The sequence below is a fragment of the Choloepus didactylus genome, chromosome 9 (genome assembly GCF_015220235.1).
Source record: "Choloepus didactylus isolate mChoDid1 chromosome 9, mChoDid1.pri, whole genome shotgun sequence".
Taxonomy (NCBI): Eukaryota; Metazoa; Chordata; class Mammalia; order Pilosa; family Megalonychidae; genus Choloepus; species Choloepus didactylus.
Window position 1 is genome coordinate 23,267,108 of NC_051315.1, and position 16,752 is coordinate 23,283,859.

Consider the following 16,752-nt stretch of genomic DNA (forward strand, 5'->3'; position numbering starts at 1 on the left):
CGCCCCTGCATGGCACAGTGGCCCAGGGCTTCCCTGAAGGCTGGCGCACACTTGGGACACGGCACAGCCTTTCCTCAGCAGAGGTCCTGGAAGAGCACGGCTGGGAACGGGGACCCGCTCGGAAATCCCAGGGATCCTTGGTATTGACCAAGGACCTGTGGGTCAGCGGCAGAGACAATCTGTGGCAAGACTGAAATGAAGGCTCAGACTCTTGCAACAGCCTTAAATCTCTGGGAACACCAGAGAGGTTTGATTATTAAAGCTGCCCTGACTCTCTAACCACCCAGACACATGCTCCACATTAAGGGCGGACAGCATCAACAACACACCCAAACTTAGTGCACCAATTGAACCCCACAAGAACCAGAAACCCACACACCACAAAGACAAAGTTGGGGAGAACTGACTTGAGGGGAATAGGTGACTCGTGGACGCCATCTGCTGGTTAGTTAGAGAAAGTGTACGCCACCAACTTGTATTTCTGAAAAATTAGATTGGTATTTTTTTTTACAACTTGAAAGAACCCTATCAAGCAAAGCAAATGCCAAGAGGCCAAAAACAACAGAAAATCTTAATGCATATGATAAAACCAGACGATATGGAGAACCCAATCCCAAACATCAAAATCAAAATATCAGAAGAGACACAGTACTTGGCACAATTAATCAAAGAACTACAATCGAGGAACGAAAACATGGCACAGGATATAAAGGACATGAAGAAGACCATGGCACAGGATATAAGGGACATACAGAAAACCCTAGAAGAGCATAAAGAAGAAATTGCAAGAGTAAATAAAAAAATAGGAGATTTTATGGAAATAAAAGAAACTGTTGACCAAATTAAAAAGACTCCGGATACTCATAATACAAGATTAGAGGAAGCTGAACAATGACTAGTGTCCTAGAAGCCCACAGAACAGAAAACAAAAGAACAAAAGAAAGAATGGAGAAAAAAATTGAAAAAATTGAAATGGATCTCAGGGACATGATAGATAAAATAAAACATCCAAATTTAAGACTCATTGGTGTCCCAGAATGGGAAGAGAAGGGTAAAGGTTTAGAAAGAGTATTCAAGGAAACTGTTGGGGAAAACTTCCCTAACTTTCCACACAATATAAATACACAAAGCATAAATGCCCAGCAAACTCCAAATAGAATAAATCCAAATATACCCACTCCGAGACATATTCTGATCAGACTCTCAGATACTGAAGAGAAGGAGCAAGTTCTGAAAGCAGCAAGAGAAAAGCAATTCACCACATACAAAGGAAACAACATAAGACTAAGTTGTGACTACTCAGCGGCCACCATGGAGGAGAAAAGGCAGTGGCATGACATATTTAAAATTGAGAGACAAAAATTTCCAACCAAGAATATTTTATCCAGCAAAACTCTCCTTCAAATTTAAGGGAGAGCTTAAATTTTTCACAGACAAACAAATGCTGAGAGAATTTGCCAATAAAAGATCTACCCTACTTCAGATACTAAAGGGAGCCCTACTGACAGAGAAACAAAGAAAGGAGAAAGAGATATAGACAATTTTAACAGACATATATAGAATCTTACATCCCAAATCATCAGGATACTCATTTTTCTCTCGTGACCATGGATCTTTCTCCAGAATGGACCATATGCTGGGACACAAAACAAGCCTTAATAAATTAAAAAAAAAATTGAATATATTCAAAGCATATTGTCTGACCACAATGGAATACAAATAGAAGTCAATAATTTTTGAATAGTAACTCCACTATTTACTTCCTACATAATATAAAATACACAAACTCTAATGACAAATCAGTGGTTTTGAACTCAGTGTAAAATATGTAATTTTTGACCAGAACTATACAAAGGTGGCAGAATGGAGGAGTATAGGAACATAGTTTATGTGTCCTATTGAAGTTAAGTTCGTATCAAAGAAAAACAAGATTGTTATGGATTTAAGAGGTTAATTTTAAGCCCCACGGTAAACACAGAGAAATTAGCAGAGAATATGACTACAAAGATGAAAAGTAGAGTATGGGTTAAGAGAAATGGGGGAAGGGGCAATTGGAAGTTAAGAAATGAGTGTAGGGTTGCTGTTTGAAGTGAAGGGAAATTTCTAGTAATGGATGGTAGGAAGGAGATAGCATCACAACATTCTAAATGTGATTAATCCCACTAATGGAATGCTAGGGAGGGGGTGGAATGGGAAGATTTAGGCTGTATATATGTTTCCACAATTGGGGAAAAAAAAAAAAAAAGAAAAAGGCAGTCTAAATAGATGACAATTGAATGCCAAGGATGACCCTGGATGGGATCTGAGGATGGAGGACAGGAGGCTCAAAGGAACACAGTTGAGACAGAAGGAAAAAAAAAAAAAAAAAAGGAAATATAGAATGTAAGCTTTGTATCAATGTTGAATCTCTTGTACTTCTTAGCTGTGTTTAATGGCATTGCATAAAAGAATGTTCTTATTCATGGGAATTGTATATGTGAATTACAGTGTTTGTTCAAGGATGTGTGCAGCTAGCTCTCATATGTTCAGAAGACAGAGTAATAGATGATGGATGATAGATAGGGAGGGAGGGAGGGAGGGAAAGAAATAGCAGTGTGACAGCATATTTTTTTTTAATTCAGTTTTATTGAAATATATTCACAAACCATACAGTCATCCATGGTATACAATCAACTGTTCACAGTATGATCATATAGTTAAGTGTTCATCACCACAATCTATTTCTGAACATTTTCCTTACATCAGAAAGAATCAGAATAAGAATAAAAAATCAAAGTGAAAAGAGAATACCCAAACCATCCCCCCATCCCACCCTATTTGTCATTTAGTTTTTACTCCCATTTTTCTACTGATTTTTTTTCAATTTTTTAACTTTGTTTATCAAAAAATTAAAAACAAACAGGCAAACAACAACCAAAAAAACCCCACAACATTTCAAACAAAGCAATGGATTAAGGAAAACAAATAACCTAAAATAACTACTTTGCTTCCAATATGTTCCTACCATACCCCAAGAAAATTAATAAACCATGTCCAAACAGAGGAGTAAGAAAAACAAATCATCTAAAATAACTACATTGCTTCCAACATGTTCCTACCATACCCCAAGAAAATTAACAACCCCTAAGAAAACAAAGGAATAAGAGAAAAAAAAAAAACCTAAAATAACTCTATTGCTTCCAACATGATCTTACTATATCCAAGAAAGTTTACAAACCATAATCATTCCTGAGCATTCCCATAACATTGAGATTACCCTCCATAGTTTATCTGTTCTTATTAGATTATCATTCCCCCTCCACTAATTGGTATCTCTAGGTCCCCTACATTCTACAGTATAAAACATTGTACATTTTTCACAGAATTCACATTGGTGGTAACATACAATATTTCTCTTTTTGTGCCTGGCTTATTTTGCTCAGCATTATGTCTTTTTTTTTTTTTTTTTTAATCTTCATTTTATTGAGATATATTCATATACCACGCAGTCATACATAACAAATCATACTTTCGATTGTTCACAGTACCATTACATAGTGGTACATTCATCACCCAAATCAATCCCTGACACCTTCATTAGCACACACACAAGAATAACAAGAATAATAATTAGAGTGAAAAGGAGCAATTGAAGTAAAAAAGAACACTGGGTACCTTTGTCTGTTTGTTTCCTTCCCCTATTTTTCTACTCATCCATCCATAAACTAGACAAAGTGGAGTGTGGTCCTTATGGCTTTCCCAATCCCCTGTGACAGCATATTAAAGTTGCTGGATTGGGGTATCGGGGCAGGGGGGTCAGGGAATGCTGGAGTTCTGTGTATGGGGTTTGTATTGTTTTTGCAACTGTTCCTATAACTGAATTTATTTCACGATAAAATAAAAAAATATATATATATATATATATACACACAAATATGTGTATATATGTATGCATTTGTATGTATATAACATATAGATTTTGAAGAACATACATGATCAAGTATATATAATAAACTTGAATTTTTAAAAACATTTTTAAGTGCTTTATTGCAATATAATTCATATACCACACAATTCACTCATTTAAAGAGTACAACTGAATGGTTTTTAGTATGTAGTAATGTATCTGATTTTTGCATATTCATCATCTATCTTGTAATCTTAAACTAACTTAGTTCTAGGAGGTTTTTAGAGATTTTCCAAGGTTTTGTTTTTTTTTTTTTCCATATAGACTTATCTTGTCTACGATACCTAGAAATAAAGTTTTATTTCTTCCTTTCCAATGACATCTATTTTTTTTCTTTTGTTAGTGCACATGCTAGAACCTCCAGAAAGAAAAATGTTGAGAAGTGATGAGAATGGGGATTCTTGTCTTATTCATGATCTTCAGGGAAAAGCTTTTTATCTTTCAGTTTTAAACATGATGTTAGCTATCAGTCTGAGGAAGTTCACGTCTACTCCTAGTTTGTTGAGAGGTTTTTTGTTTGTTTTTGTTTTTAAACCAGGAATGGATGTTAGGGTTTTTTTGTTTTTTTGTTTTTTGTTTTTTTTTATGTTAGGTTTTAACAAAAGCTTTTTGACTTGTACCCATTGAGATGATACCATGATTTTTCTTTCTCAGTCTGTTAATATGGTGAATTACATTGATTTTTAATGCAGTTTTACTGAGATATTTTCACACATCATATAAACCATTCAAAGAATACAATCACTAGCTCAAAAAATCATCACACAGTTGTGCATACACCCCCATGATCAACTTCAGAATGTTTTCATTACTCCAAAAAGAGATAAAAATAAAAAAGAAAACCCAAATCCTTCCCTACCCCTTATCCCTCTCCCCCATTATTGACCCACAGTATTGGTATGGTACATTTGTTACTGTTGATGAAAGAATATTAACATATTATTAACTATAGTCCATAGTTTGCAACAGATAAATTTTTCCCATATACCTCTCTATTATTGATTCCTTGTAATAGTGTCATACATTTATTTGTTCTAGTCCATGAAAGAACATTTTTATATCGTGCAGTTAATCATGGACATTGTCCACCAAGAGATTCAGTGTTATACATTCTCATGTTTTAACTTCCAATTTTCCTTATGACACACGACTCTAAACTTTCCCTTTCTACCACATTCGCATAGAATTCAGTACTGTTAATTATTCTCACAATAATGTGCTACCGTCACTTCTTTCCATTTGCAAACATTTAGGTTCAATGTAGACATTAACTGATTTTTGAATGCTAAAACAACTTTGCTTCACAGGGATAAACCACACCTGATCACAGTGTATTAATGTTTGTATATATTGTTAGATTTGATTTGCAAAAAATTTGTTAAGAATTTTTGCATCTATATTCATGAAGGATTTGGGTCTTAATTTTCTGTGATTGTCTTTTTCTGGTTTTGGTGTCAAAGTAGTGCTGGCCACACAGATTGAGTTAGAAAAATTTTCTTCTCTTTCTAATTCCTGGATGTGTTGTGAAGAACTGGTATTATCAAATGTTTAGTAGAATTCACCAGTGAAACCATCTGGATTTGGGGTTTTATTCGGGGGGAGGTATTTAAATTCAATTTCAATTTTTAGTAGATATCTAAAGTATACTATATTTATTACTAAAGTATATTTTAGTATAAACTTCACTAGTTTGTGTGTTGCAAAGAATTTGTTCATTTCATGCAAGTTGTCCAATTTATTGACATAGCATTGCTCATAGTATTTCCTATTATCCTTTTAATATCTGTAGAATATCTACTTGGTGTCAACTCTCTCAATCTGGGTATTAGCAATTTGTGTTTACTATCTTAAATTTTCCTGCTCAGTCTGACTAGAATTTTCAAAAATTGATTGATTTTCTGAACGTACCAGCTTTTGTTCTTCCTGTTCTTTATTGCTTTTCTGTTTTCTATTCCTTTCATTTACATTCTAATCTTTATTATTTCCTTTCTTTTGCTTAATTGGGTGTAAATTTGCTCTTCTTTCTTTAGTTTCCTAAGGTGGAAGCTGGGGACATTTATACCAGACCTTTTGTCTAATATAGTCATTCAGTGATATAAATATACCCCCCTAAGTACAGTGTGCCCATTTGGATGTATTATGGCTCCCAAAATGTCATTATCTTTGATGAAATCTTGTGGGGGCAGATTGATTAATCTGTTTGACTAGAGTGTGAGCTTTTGAATAGATGTTTCCATGGAGATATGACTCAATCAACTATGGGTGAGAACTTTGATTGGATAATTTCTATGGATGTGTTACCTACCCATTCAGGGTGGGTCTTTATTAAATCACTGGAGTCCCATAAAAAGAGTTCACAGACAGAAGGAGCTCAGAGCAACTGAGAGTGACACTTTGAAGAGGAGCTGCAGCTAAGAGAGGACAAAATGCCCCAAGAGAAACATTTTGGAGAACGCCATTTTAAAACACAACCTAGGAGCAAGCGGACGCCAGCCATGTGCCTTCTGAGCTAACAGAGGTTTTCCAGCTGCCAACGGCCATCCTTCAGTGAAGGTACCCTATGATTGATGCCCTGCTGTGGACTCTTTATGGCATTAGACTGTAACTTTGTAACCAAATAAGCCCCATTTATAAAAGCCAATCCATTTCTGGTAATTTTGCATAAAGGCAGCATTAGTAAATCAGAACATACAACTTTAGCTGCATCCCACAATTAAAAAAATACATATATTTTAATGACATGTATACAAGCTAAGCGCTCCCTCTTTAGCCACATTCAGATCTAAAATTCAATGGTGTTCATTACCTTCACAATGTTGTGCTACCATCACCATCATCCATTACCAAAACTTTTTTATGACACCAAATGGAAATTCTGCACTAATTAAGCTTTAATTCCCTATTTCCTACCTCTATTCCTAGCCCCTAGTAACCTGCATTCTAGTTCCTGACTCTATAGATTTGCTTATTCTAATTATTTCATATCAGTGAGATCATACAATATTTGTCCTATTGTGTCTGGCTTATTTCACTCAACATGACGTCTTCAAGGTTTATCCATGTTGTCACATGTATCAGATTTCATTCCTTTTCAAAGCTTCATAATATTCCACTGAATGTATATACCCCAATTTGCTCATGTATTCATCTGTTGATGGACACTTCGGTTGCTTTCATCTCTTGGCAACTGTGAATAATAACACCATGAACATCGGTGTGCAAATATTTGTTTAAGTCCCTGCTTTCAATTCTTTGGAGTACATACCTAGAAGTGACTTGCTGGTTCATATGGTAATTCCATACTTAACTTTCTCAGGAACTGCCAAGCTCTTTTCAACATTGGCTGCACCATTTTACATTCCCACCAACAATGAATGAGTGCCATTTCTCCACATCCTCTCTAACACTTCTTTTTGTTTTATTAATAGTAGCCATTCTTATGAGTGTGAAGTGGTATCTCATGGTGGTTGTTGTTTGCATTTCCCTAATGGCTAATGACGCTGAACATCTTTTCATGTGCTTTATGGCTATTTGTATATCTTCTTTGGAAAAATGCTTTTTCAAGTCTTTTGCCCATTTTTTGATTGGGTTATCTTTTTGTTGTTGAGTTGAAGGATTTCTTTATAAACTCTGAATATTAAACCTTTATCAGATATGGGATTCCAAATATTTTCTCCCATCCTCTAGGCTCTCTTTTGACTTTCATGATGAAATCCTTTAATGCAAAAAAGTTCTTAACTTTGATGAGGTCCTATTATCTTTTTTTTTCCTTTAAAATTTGTGCTTTTGGCATAAAGCCTAAGAAACCATTGCCTAGCTCGAGGTACTGAAGATGCTTCCTTATGTTGTCTTCTGGAATTTTTATATTCCTGGTTATTATATTTAGGTTTTTCAAATGTGTTGATTTAATCTTTGTATATGGCATCATAGAGTTCTCTCTTCATTCTTTTGCACATGGATGCCCAGTTTCCCCAGCACCATTTGTTGAAGAGACTAGTCTTTCCCAATGGAGGAGATTTGGCACCCTTGCCAAAAATCAACTGGTCATAGATATGAGGGTATATTTCAGAGCTCTCAGTTTATCCAAAGGTCTATACATTTGTCCTTGTACCAGCACCATGCTGTTTTGGCCACTTGTAGCTTTGTAACAAGATTTAAAACAGGGAACTGTAAGCCTCCAACTTCATTTTTTTTGAAGATGGATTGAGATATTCAGGGACGCTTACTGTTCCAAATAATTTGATGACTGGCTCTCCTATTTGTGAAATGAAGGCTGCTGGAATTTTGATTGGGATTGTGTTGAATCTGTAACTGGCTTTGGGTGGAGGTGGTATCTCAATAGTATTTAGTCTTCCAATCCATAAATGTAGACTGTCCTTCCATTTATTTAGATTTTCTTTGATTTCTTTCAGTGATGTCTTGTAATTTGTCAAGTATAAGACCTTTATACCCTTGGTCAAATTTATTCCTAAACATTTGATTCTTTCAGGTCCTACTGTATATGGAAGGACCTAAATTTTCTTGATTTCCTCTTCAGATTGTTAATTATAAGTGTATAGAAATACCACTGATTTTTGTGTCTTGATATATCCTGCCACTTTGCTGAATTCATTTATTAGCCCTAGCAGCATGGTTTTGGACTTTTCAGGATTTGTATAAATAAGATCATGTCTTCTACAGATAGGAAAAATTTTACTTCTTCCTTTCCAATTTGGATGCCTGTCATTTCTTTTTCTTCCTTAATTGCTCTGGCTAGAACTTCCAATACAATGTTGAACAGCACTGGTGACCACAGGCATCCTTGTCTTGTCCCAGATCTTAGAGGGAAAATTTTCAGTCTTTCACCATTAAGTATAAACTTAGTGGTGGGTTTTTCATATGTGCCCGTTATTGCATTGAGGAAATTTCTTTCTATTCCTAGTTTTCTAAATGTTTCCATCAAGAGAGGTGCTGGAATTTGTTAAATGCCTTTTCTTCATGAACTGAGATGACCGTGTGTTTTTTCTCCTTTGTTCTGTTAATGTGGTGTATTACATTAACTGGTTTTCTTCTGTTGAAACACATTTGCATATCTGGGATAAAACCCAACTTGATCATGGTGTATAATTCTTTTAATGTGCTTTTGGGATTTGATTTGTTAATTTTTTGCATCAATATTCATAAGGAATATTGGTCTGCAATTATAGAATATAATTATTATATTAATTGTTCTCAGAATATTTGCTTTTTGCACATGTGCTGACTGACATAGTATTTTAACAAACTTTCCAATATTTGCAACTTTAATAGGTGTAAAATCATGTAATTCTTGCAGTTTCAACTTGAATTTCTCTATGAGTGAGATTTATATATTTAAAACCAATTTTTTTATTTCTTTTCTGGTCAACTGTATGCTTAAATTTTCTTGTCCATTTTTCTTAGTTGTTGAAATCAGCCCTTCTTTCTAATTTGCAACATGCAAAGAATTTTTCCTCAGTTACATATTTGTCTATTACTCTGAATGCAGTATATTCTAAAAGGCAGTGAAATTTAAATTTTTATGCAGTGAAATGTATCGACTGTTTATGATTTTCCTACACTTAAGTTATAAGAGAATTTCTCTATGTTTTATTTATAGTTTTATTTAATAATGCTTAAGCATTTGATTAATCTGAAATTTATTTTGGTGTGAGAAGAAGAAAGGATTCTTTTCTCTTTCCCCAATACTTTATTTTTTCATTTCTGTCTTGTTTATTTTCTCATATGATATTTAGAATTAATTTTCTAAGAGAAAAAGCATTTTTTGCTGGATGTATTATATCTATAGATAAATTCAGACAAAAGTGAAATCTCTAAGTTTTCTCATTAGAGCATACGCTTCTTAAATTTCTTTTGTCTTCTTTTTACATCTGTGATGGTTAGGTTCATGTGTCAACTTGGCCAGGTGATGGTACCCAGGTTTCTGGTCAAGCAAGCACTAGCCTAACCATTACTGCAAGGACATTTGTGGCTGGTTAATAAACCAGAAGGCTGGTTTATAAAATCATCATTCAATTGGCTGCAGCTGTGACTGATGACATCAGTGAAGGGTGTGTCTTCCACAATGAGAGAATGCAATCAGCTGGATTTAATCCAATCAGTTGAAGACTTTTAAGGAAGACAGATAGAGGACCCTCACTTCTTCTTCGGCTGACCAGCAAAGCATTTCCTAAGGAGTTCATTGACGTTGCCAGTTCGTTTCTTGAGGAGTCCATCGAACACATTTATCGGAGTTGCCAGTTTGCAGCCTGAGGAGTTCATTGAACATCTTCATTGGAGTTGCCAGTCTGCCGCCTGCCCTACAGAATTTGGACTCGTGCATACCCACAGTTGTGTGAGACAGTTTTATAAATCTTATATTTATAGATATCTCTATTTGATTCTTTTTCCCTAGAGAAACCTAACTCATACAACATCCTTAAGTAGAATTTTTTTTAATTAAATTCAGTTTTATTGAAATATATTCACATTACCATACAGTCATCCATGGTGTACAATCCACTGTTCACAGTACCATCCTATAGTTATGCATTCAGCACGACAATCTATTTCTGAACATTTTCCTTACATCAGAAAGAATCAGAATAAGAATAAAAAATAAAAGTAAAAAAGAACACCTAAATCATCTCCCCCATCCCACCCTATTTTTCATTTAGTTTTGTCCCATTTTTCTACTCATCCATCCATACACTAGACAAAGGGAGTGTGATCCACAAAGTTTTCACAATCACACTGTCACCCCTTGTAATCTACATTGCTATATAGTCATCTACAGAAGTCCAGGTTGGAGTTTGATAGTTTCAGGTATTTACTTCTAGCTATTCCAATATATTAAAACCTAAGAGGTGTTATCTATATAGTGCATAAGAATGTCCACCAGAGTGACCTCTCAACTCCATTTGAAATCTCTCAGCCACTGAAACTTTATTTCATTTCATTTCGCATCCCCCTTTTGGTCAAGAAGATATTCTGAATCCCACGATGCCAGGTCTAGATTCATCCCCGGGAGTCATATCCTGCGTTGCCAGGGAGATTTACACCGCTGGGAGTCGGGTCCCACATAGCAGGGAGGGCAGTGAGTTCACTTGCCGAGGTGGCTCATTTAGATAGACAGAGGGCCACATCTGAGCAACCAAGAGGTATTAAGTAGAATTTTTACGTTTTCCACATATAGATCTTGCAAATTTTCTTTTAGGTTTATTCTTTCATGGTATATAGTTTTGTTGCTATTGTAAATAGGATCTTTTTCTTAATTATATTTTAAAACTTTAGTTATTTGTGTCAAGAAAGATACCTGACATTTTAATGTTAACCTTATACTAGGATAACTTAATGAATTCTCTTTTATTTTGAACATTTTTTGATTGATTCTCTTGGGTTTTCCAAATAAATAATATTAATAGCAAATAAGGATAATTTTGCCTTTTTCTTTCCAATTTTTACCTTTCTTTTTCTCTTTAGTAACTGAATTGATTAGTACCTCCAGAATAAAGCTACACTGTGATGATAATGAACACTTCTGCCGTGATTTTACTTGTTTCATGTGGTAGTGGCTTTGGGGTTGAAATTAACACACACACACACAGACGTACAAAAATATACACACACATATAAAAAGATACATATTATATGAGTGTATATATATGTATATACACACAAATATATACCCTAAATTTATTAAAATCTTTAATCAAAGATGCAAACTTTTAATTTAGATGATCAAATGACTTCCTAATATTAGGACATGCATTTAATTCCTGATATGAATGCCATTTGCAAATAGTTAATACATTAGGTTTTTTAATGAGTTCCTGCATTCTACTGGCTAATATTTAGGATTTCTGCATCTATAGTGATAAGTAGAATGGTCTCTGGTTTTCTTTTTTGGGTGATATCTTGTCTGAATTTGGAGTCAATGTTAGAAGGGTACATACAAACAATCTGGAAGGATTCTTTCTATCTCTGCTCAGAACCACTTTAAAAAGCACCAGAACACCATGACCATGCCTGATTATTTTAGGGAATTGCAAAAAAAGAAAAAAGGAAAAACAAAAAAGACATATTGGGGGAAAAATGAGCAACCTCTATCACATAAAAGTAGTAATTTCTATACTACATAAAAATTTCCAATATACCAATAAGAAAAGAAAGCCAATAAATTTAGTAGAAAGAAGAGCAAAGGACATAAATAGAAAATTGAGAGAAAAAGAAGGACAAATGATTGCATTTAGTGACATAAAAATACAAAGCTATTAAAATTGTCATCACATTGGTAGGAATAAAATAGCTTATATTTCAACGTTTACAAGATATGGGGAAACAATCTTATACACTGTGATGGAAACATAAGTTGGTACAAGTTCTGTGACGCATGATCTGAAAAATATCTGTAAAATAAAAATACACATATGCCTTTTCACCCAGCAATTTCACTTCTATTAACTTACCTTACAGACGTGTTCCCTTTTATAAAACATGAAATATTATAATAGCTGATAATTATTGAATGCTAACTATGTACCATTCACTGTTCAAGCCCTTTATAAATACTAGCTAATTTAAGTCTCACAAAAAAATCTCTGTGGAAGGCATAACTTCCTCAGTTTTACAAGCCAAAGAAACTAAGCTATGGGGAGGTAAAACCGAAGATAAAACAAGGGTCTTTTAGCTGTAAAGTCCCATGCTCTTAACCATATACCACCTTACAACATGTGCAAGGATATTTTTTTTATTGATGAGTTATAAGCAATAGGTATAAATTACAAATTAATAGTAGACTGTACCAATAATTTATAGTTTAACCACACAGTACTATACTGCAGAGCATTTAAAAAGAACATTGAAGCTCTTTAAGTAACTGATACAGAAGGCTCACCAATGTGTACTGGGTGAAGAAAGCAAACTGCAGAACAATGTGTAGACTATACCACTGTATGTGTAGAAATAAAATGAAACAAATACAAATATAATACGTATAGACTATCTCTAGAAGGATCTACAAGAAACTGCTAATATTGGTTATTTGGGAAGGGAAACCGTTAGCTGGGAGATAGGCATGGAAGGGACATTTACTTTTTACTTTTGTACAATGGTACATATTTATGCAGTTAATACAAATTAATTAAATAATTAAAAAATAAAATAAGTGGAAAGCAAAAAATAAAAGGAAAAAGCTTTTCCATTACCTATTGCTTTATTTATTCTACATATAGGTAATCCACGTAAGATTTTACTTGAAGAAATGATTCCATACCTATCACAAGTTTAAAAAATACTGGACCAAAGAATAACAAAGATTAATGATCACAGTAAAAACGGGAGGATCAAAGCTCACAGAAAATACTTTGTCATACCTGATATGTGCATTACAGTATCTTTTGGCATAATCAGTCCATGTTCCAAATTTTTGTGGAAAGAGAGCTTCAATTTGCATGAAAAGCTGTAACAAAACAAGTTTTCTCAAAATGATGTCATGTTTTCAAGTAAATCATTACTATTATCATAAAACAAGTTAATAAAATAGTAAAGAGAAAATCTACGTCTTCCTCCTCAAGCCCCCTCCATTCACCCCACACTGCATTCCTGCCATCCTGTTCTTCAGAGATAACTGTTATCCACTTCTTAAACAAACAAATACACATTTGCCTATACTAGGCCTATAGAAGCATATGTATATATTCCTTTCTATTCACATGAATAGGATAATATTATACATACTATTACACAGCTAGAATTTTTCCCTACAAAATTTGTCAGATACCTTTAAAATACATATTTATCTATTTTTACTTGGTATTAAAATTATATAGGCAACATATTATGACAATAAACCATTGTTTAAAGTGTGAATAGCAATCCATTATTATGTAGATGTATTGTAAAATATTTAACAAATCTCCTGATAATGCACTTACAGGTGTATCTAGCTTTTATGCAGTTACAAATTTAATAACTTTGTGTAACTCTCTGGGTATGCATATAAGAATATTTGTAGGTTTATGTATCTAAATCTATATTTACATATATAACTATCCATCTATCTGAATTTATGTTAGATAGGTTGTTGGATATGTTTTTAGAAATAGATAGCTGAGTTAAAAGGAATATTCTTTTTAAAGTGTGAGAGATGTTACCATGTTGCCCAGTAAAAAGACTGTCCCAATTCACAGTCTCATCAATAGCATCATAATTTTTTTTCAGTTTTACCACTCTTATAGTCTGCACATGGTGGTAGCTCACTATTATTTGAATATAATTTTTAATGTAACAGTTTTATTAATATGAAACACATATCCTAAAGTTCATGCTTTTAAAGTGTACAATTTGATGGTTTTTAATATATTTATAAAGTTGAGTATCAATCACTGCTATCTAATTCCAGAACATTCTTATCCCCCAAATGGTACCCTATCCATTATCAGTCATTTCCCATACCCTCTCCCCCTGCCCTGGGCAACCACTAATCTACTTTCTATCTCTTATAGATTCGTCTATTCTGGACATTTCATGTAAATGGAATCATGTAATATGTGGCCTTTTGTGACAAGTTGCCTTACTTAGTATAATGTTTTCAAATTTTACCCATGCTATAGCATGGATTAGTACATCCCTTGTTATAGCCACGTAATATTCCATTGCGTAGATAGATATACCACATTTTGTGTATCCCTTCCTCAGTTGATGGGCATATGGTTGTTTCCCACTTTTTGCCTATTATGAGTAAACATAAACACCCACATTCAATTTTTATGTGGACATCTGTTTTCATTTCTTTAGGGATAGTATTACTCAGTCATGGGGTAACTCTATGTTTAATCAGTTGAGGAGATGCCAGACTGTTTCCTAAAGTGGCAGCACCATATTACATTCCTACAAGGAATGTATGAGGGTTCCGATTTATTTACATCCCTGCCAACATTTGTCATTGTCTCATTTTTTAAATTATACCCATCCAAATGGGCATAAAGTGCAGGAATAGAAGAGACATAGAAAACAGACATAAATCCAGCTATATAAATAATATCATTAGATAGGAATGTATTAAACAATCCAATCAAAAGCAAAGATTGACAGACTAAGTAAAGGAAAAAGATCCAGATAATCCTTCTCTAGCTTCTCTGGGATATACGCTTTGGATTCAAAGATACACACTAGTTTAAAGAGAAACGTTGGAAAATAAATATCATGAAAGAAGATATACCATGAAAACAGCAACCATAAGCAAGCTGAACTAGATATACTAGTATCAGATAAAATGGACTCTAAAAAAAAAATATTACTGGCAATAAAGAGGGGCAGTTTACAATGATAAAATCCCTCAGGAATTTTATAAACTTAAAAGAGGGCCTATAATAAATGAAACAAAAACTGACTAAACTGAAGTGAGAAATAGACAATTCAATAACAATATTTGGAGAATTTAATATTCTGTGTTCAATAAGGGATATCAGAGGGAAATAGAAGAGTAGAACAACAATATAAACCAACCAGACCTAACAGATATCTATAGAATATTCCACACAACAACAGAATAAACATTTTCTCAAATGAACATTCAACATTCTCCAGGATAAATGTTACACTAGTGCATAAAAGAAACCTAAAAAGATTTAAAAGGATAGAAATCACATGAGGTATGTCTCCAACAAAACGGAAAAGAAATTAGAAAAGAATAATAGAAATAAATTTGTTATATTCACAAATATGAGGAAATTGAAAACCACACTCCTAAATAACCAGTGGGTCAAAGGAGAAATCACAAGACTTTGAGAAGAATGAAACTGAAGACATAACATAACTTATGGGATATAACAACAGAAGTACTAAGAGGGATATTTATACCTGTAAATGCCTATATTAAAACAAATCAATAACCTAACTTTAAACCTAAAAGACTGGAAAAAGGAGGTGAAACTAAATCCAAAGCAAACAGAAGAAAGGGCATTATAAAGATTAGAATAGAAATTAACAAATAAACAAAAGAGACAATGGAAAAACAATAAAGAAAATCAACAAAAATAAGTTGGTTCTTTGAAAGATCAAAAAATGGACAAAAGTTAGCTAGACTTTTTTGAGAAAGAAAAAAAAGAGGGAGGATGAAAATTACTAAAATTAGGAATTAAAGAGGGGACATTACTACCAAGCATATTGAATTAATAGAAGAATTAAAGGAGTACTGTGAACAACTGTATGCCAATAAATTAGATAACTTAGATAAAATGGATACATTCCCAGAAAGATACAACCTACTGCAGTTGACTTAAGAAACAACAAACAATCTCAATAGACCTATAACAAGTGAAGAGATTTAATTAGTAATCAAAAAAACTACTAAATTAGAAAAGCCTAGACCGAGATGGCTTCACTACTGAATTCTGCCAAACATTTACAGATAAATTAATACCAATTCTTCACAATCTTTTCCAAAAAGTAAGAATTAGAGGGAACATTTTCAAAATCATTCTAAGAGTCTAGTTTTACCTCAATACCAAAACCAAAACAAAAAACAAAACAAAACAAAATTGAAAGAAAATAAAAATATTCCAGACTTCTGTGGACCATGATGGTAAGATGTTCTAGGGTTCTGGCACCCACAGAATCTTTGAACAATTCACAAAAACTGGTGGAGACATCTTCCTGACAACTCTAATAAACAGTTAAAGAACTGCAGAAACTGTATGAGAGCCAAAACAAGAAAACACAATTTAAAAGTGGTAGGAGAAGCTCATAGAGTAATTGCAGGTCCTTCTCCCATCTCTTTCCTGCCAAATGTGGAGGCAGTATGCACT

General features: G+C 33.7%; 1 protein-coding gene across 6 annotated transcripts in view; it reads right to left on the bottom strand.

Annotated features, from left to right (window-relative positions):
* The window catches only part of ZRANB3 (zinc finger RANBP2-type containing 3), a 362,832-nt gene that overhangs the window by 153,509 nt on the left and 192,571 nt on the right, over positions 1–16,752 (bottom strand). For all 6 annotated transcript variants that reach the window (XM_037850112.1, XM_037850110.1, XM_037850111.1 and 3 more), the window contains exon 6: positions 13,318–13,403. In XM_037850112.1, the coding sequence (XP_037706040.1) occupies positions 13,318–13,403 (86 nt within the window). The remainder of the gene's footprint in view (positions 1–13,317; positions 13,404–16,752) is intronic.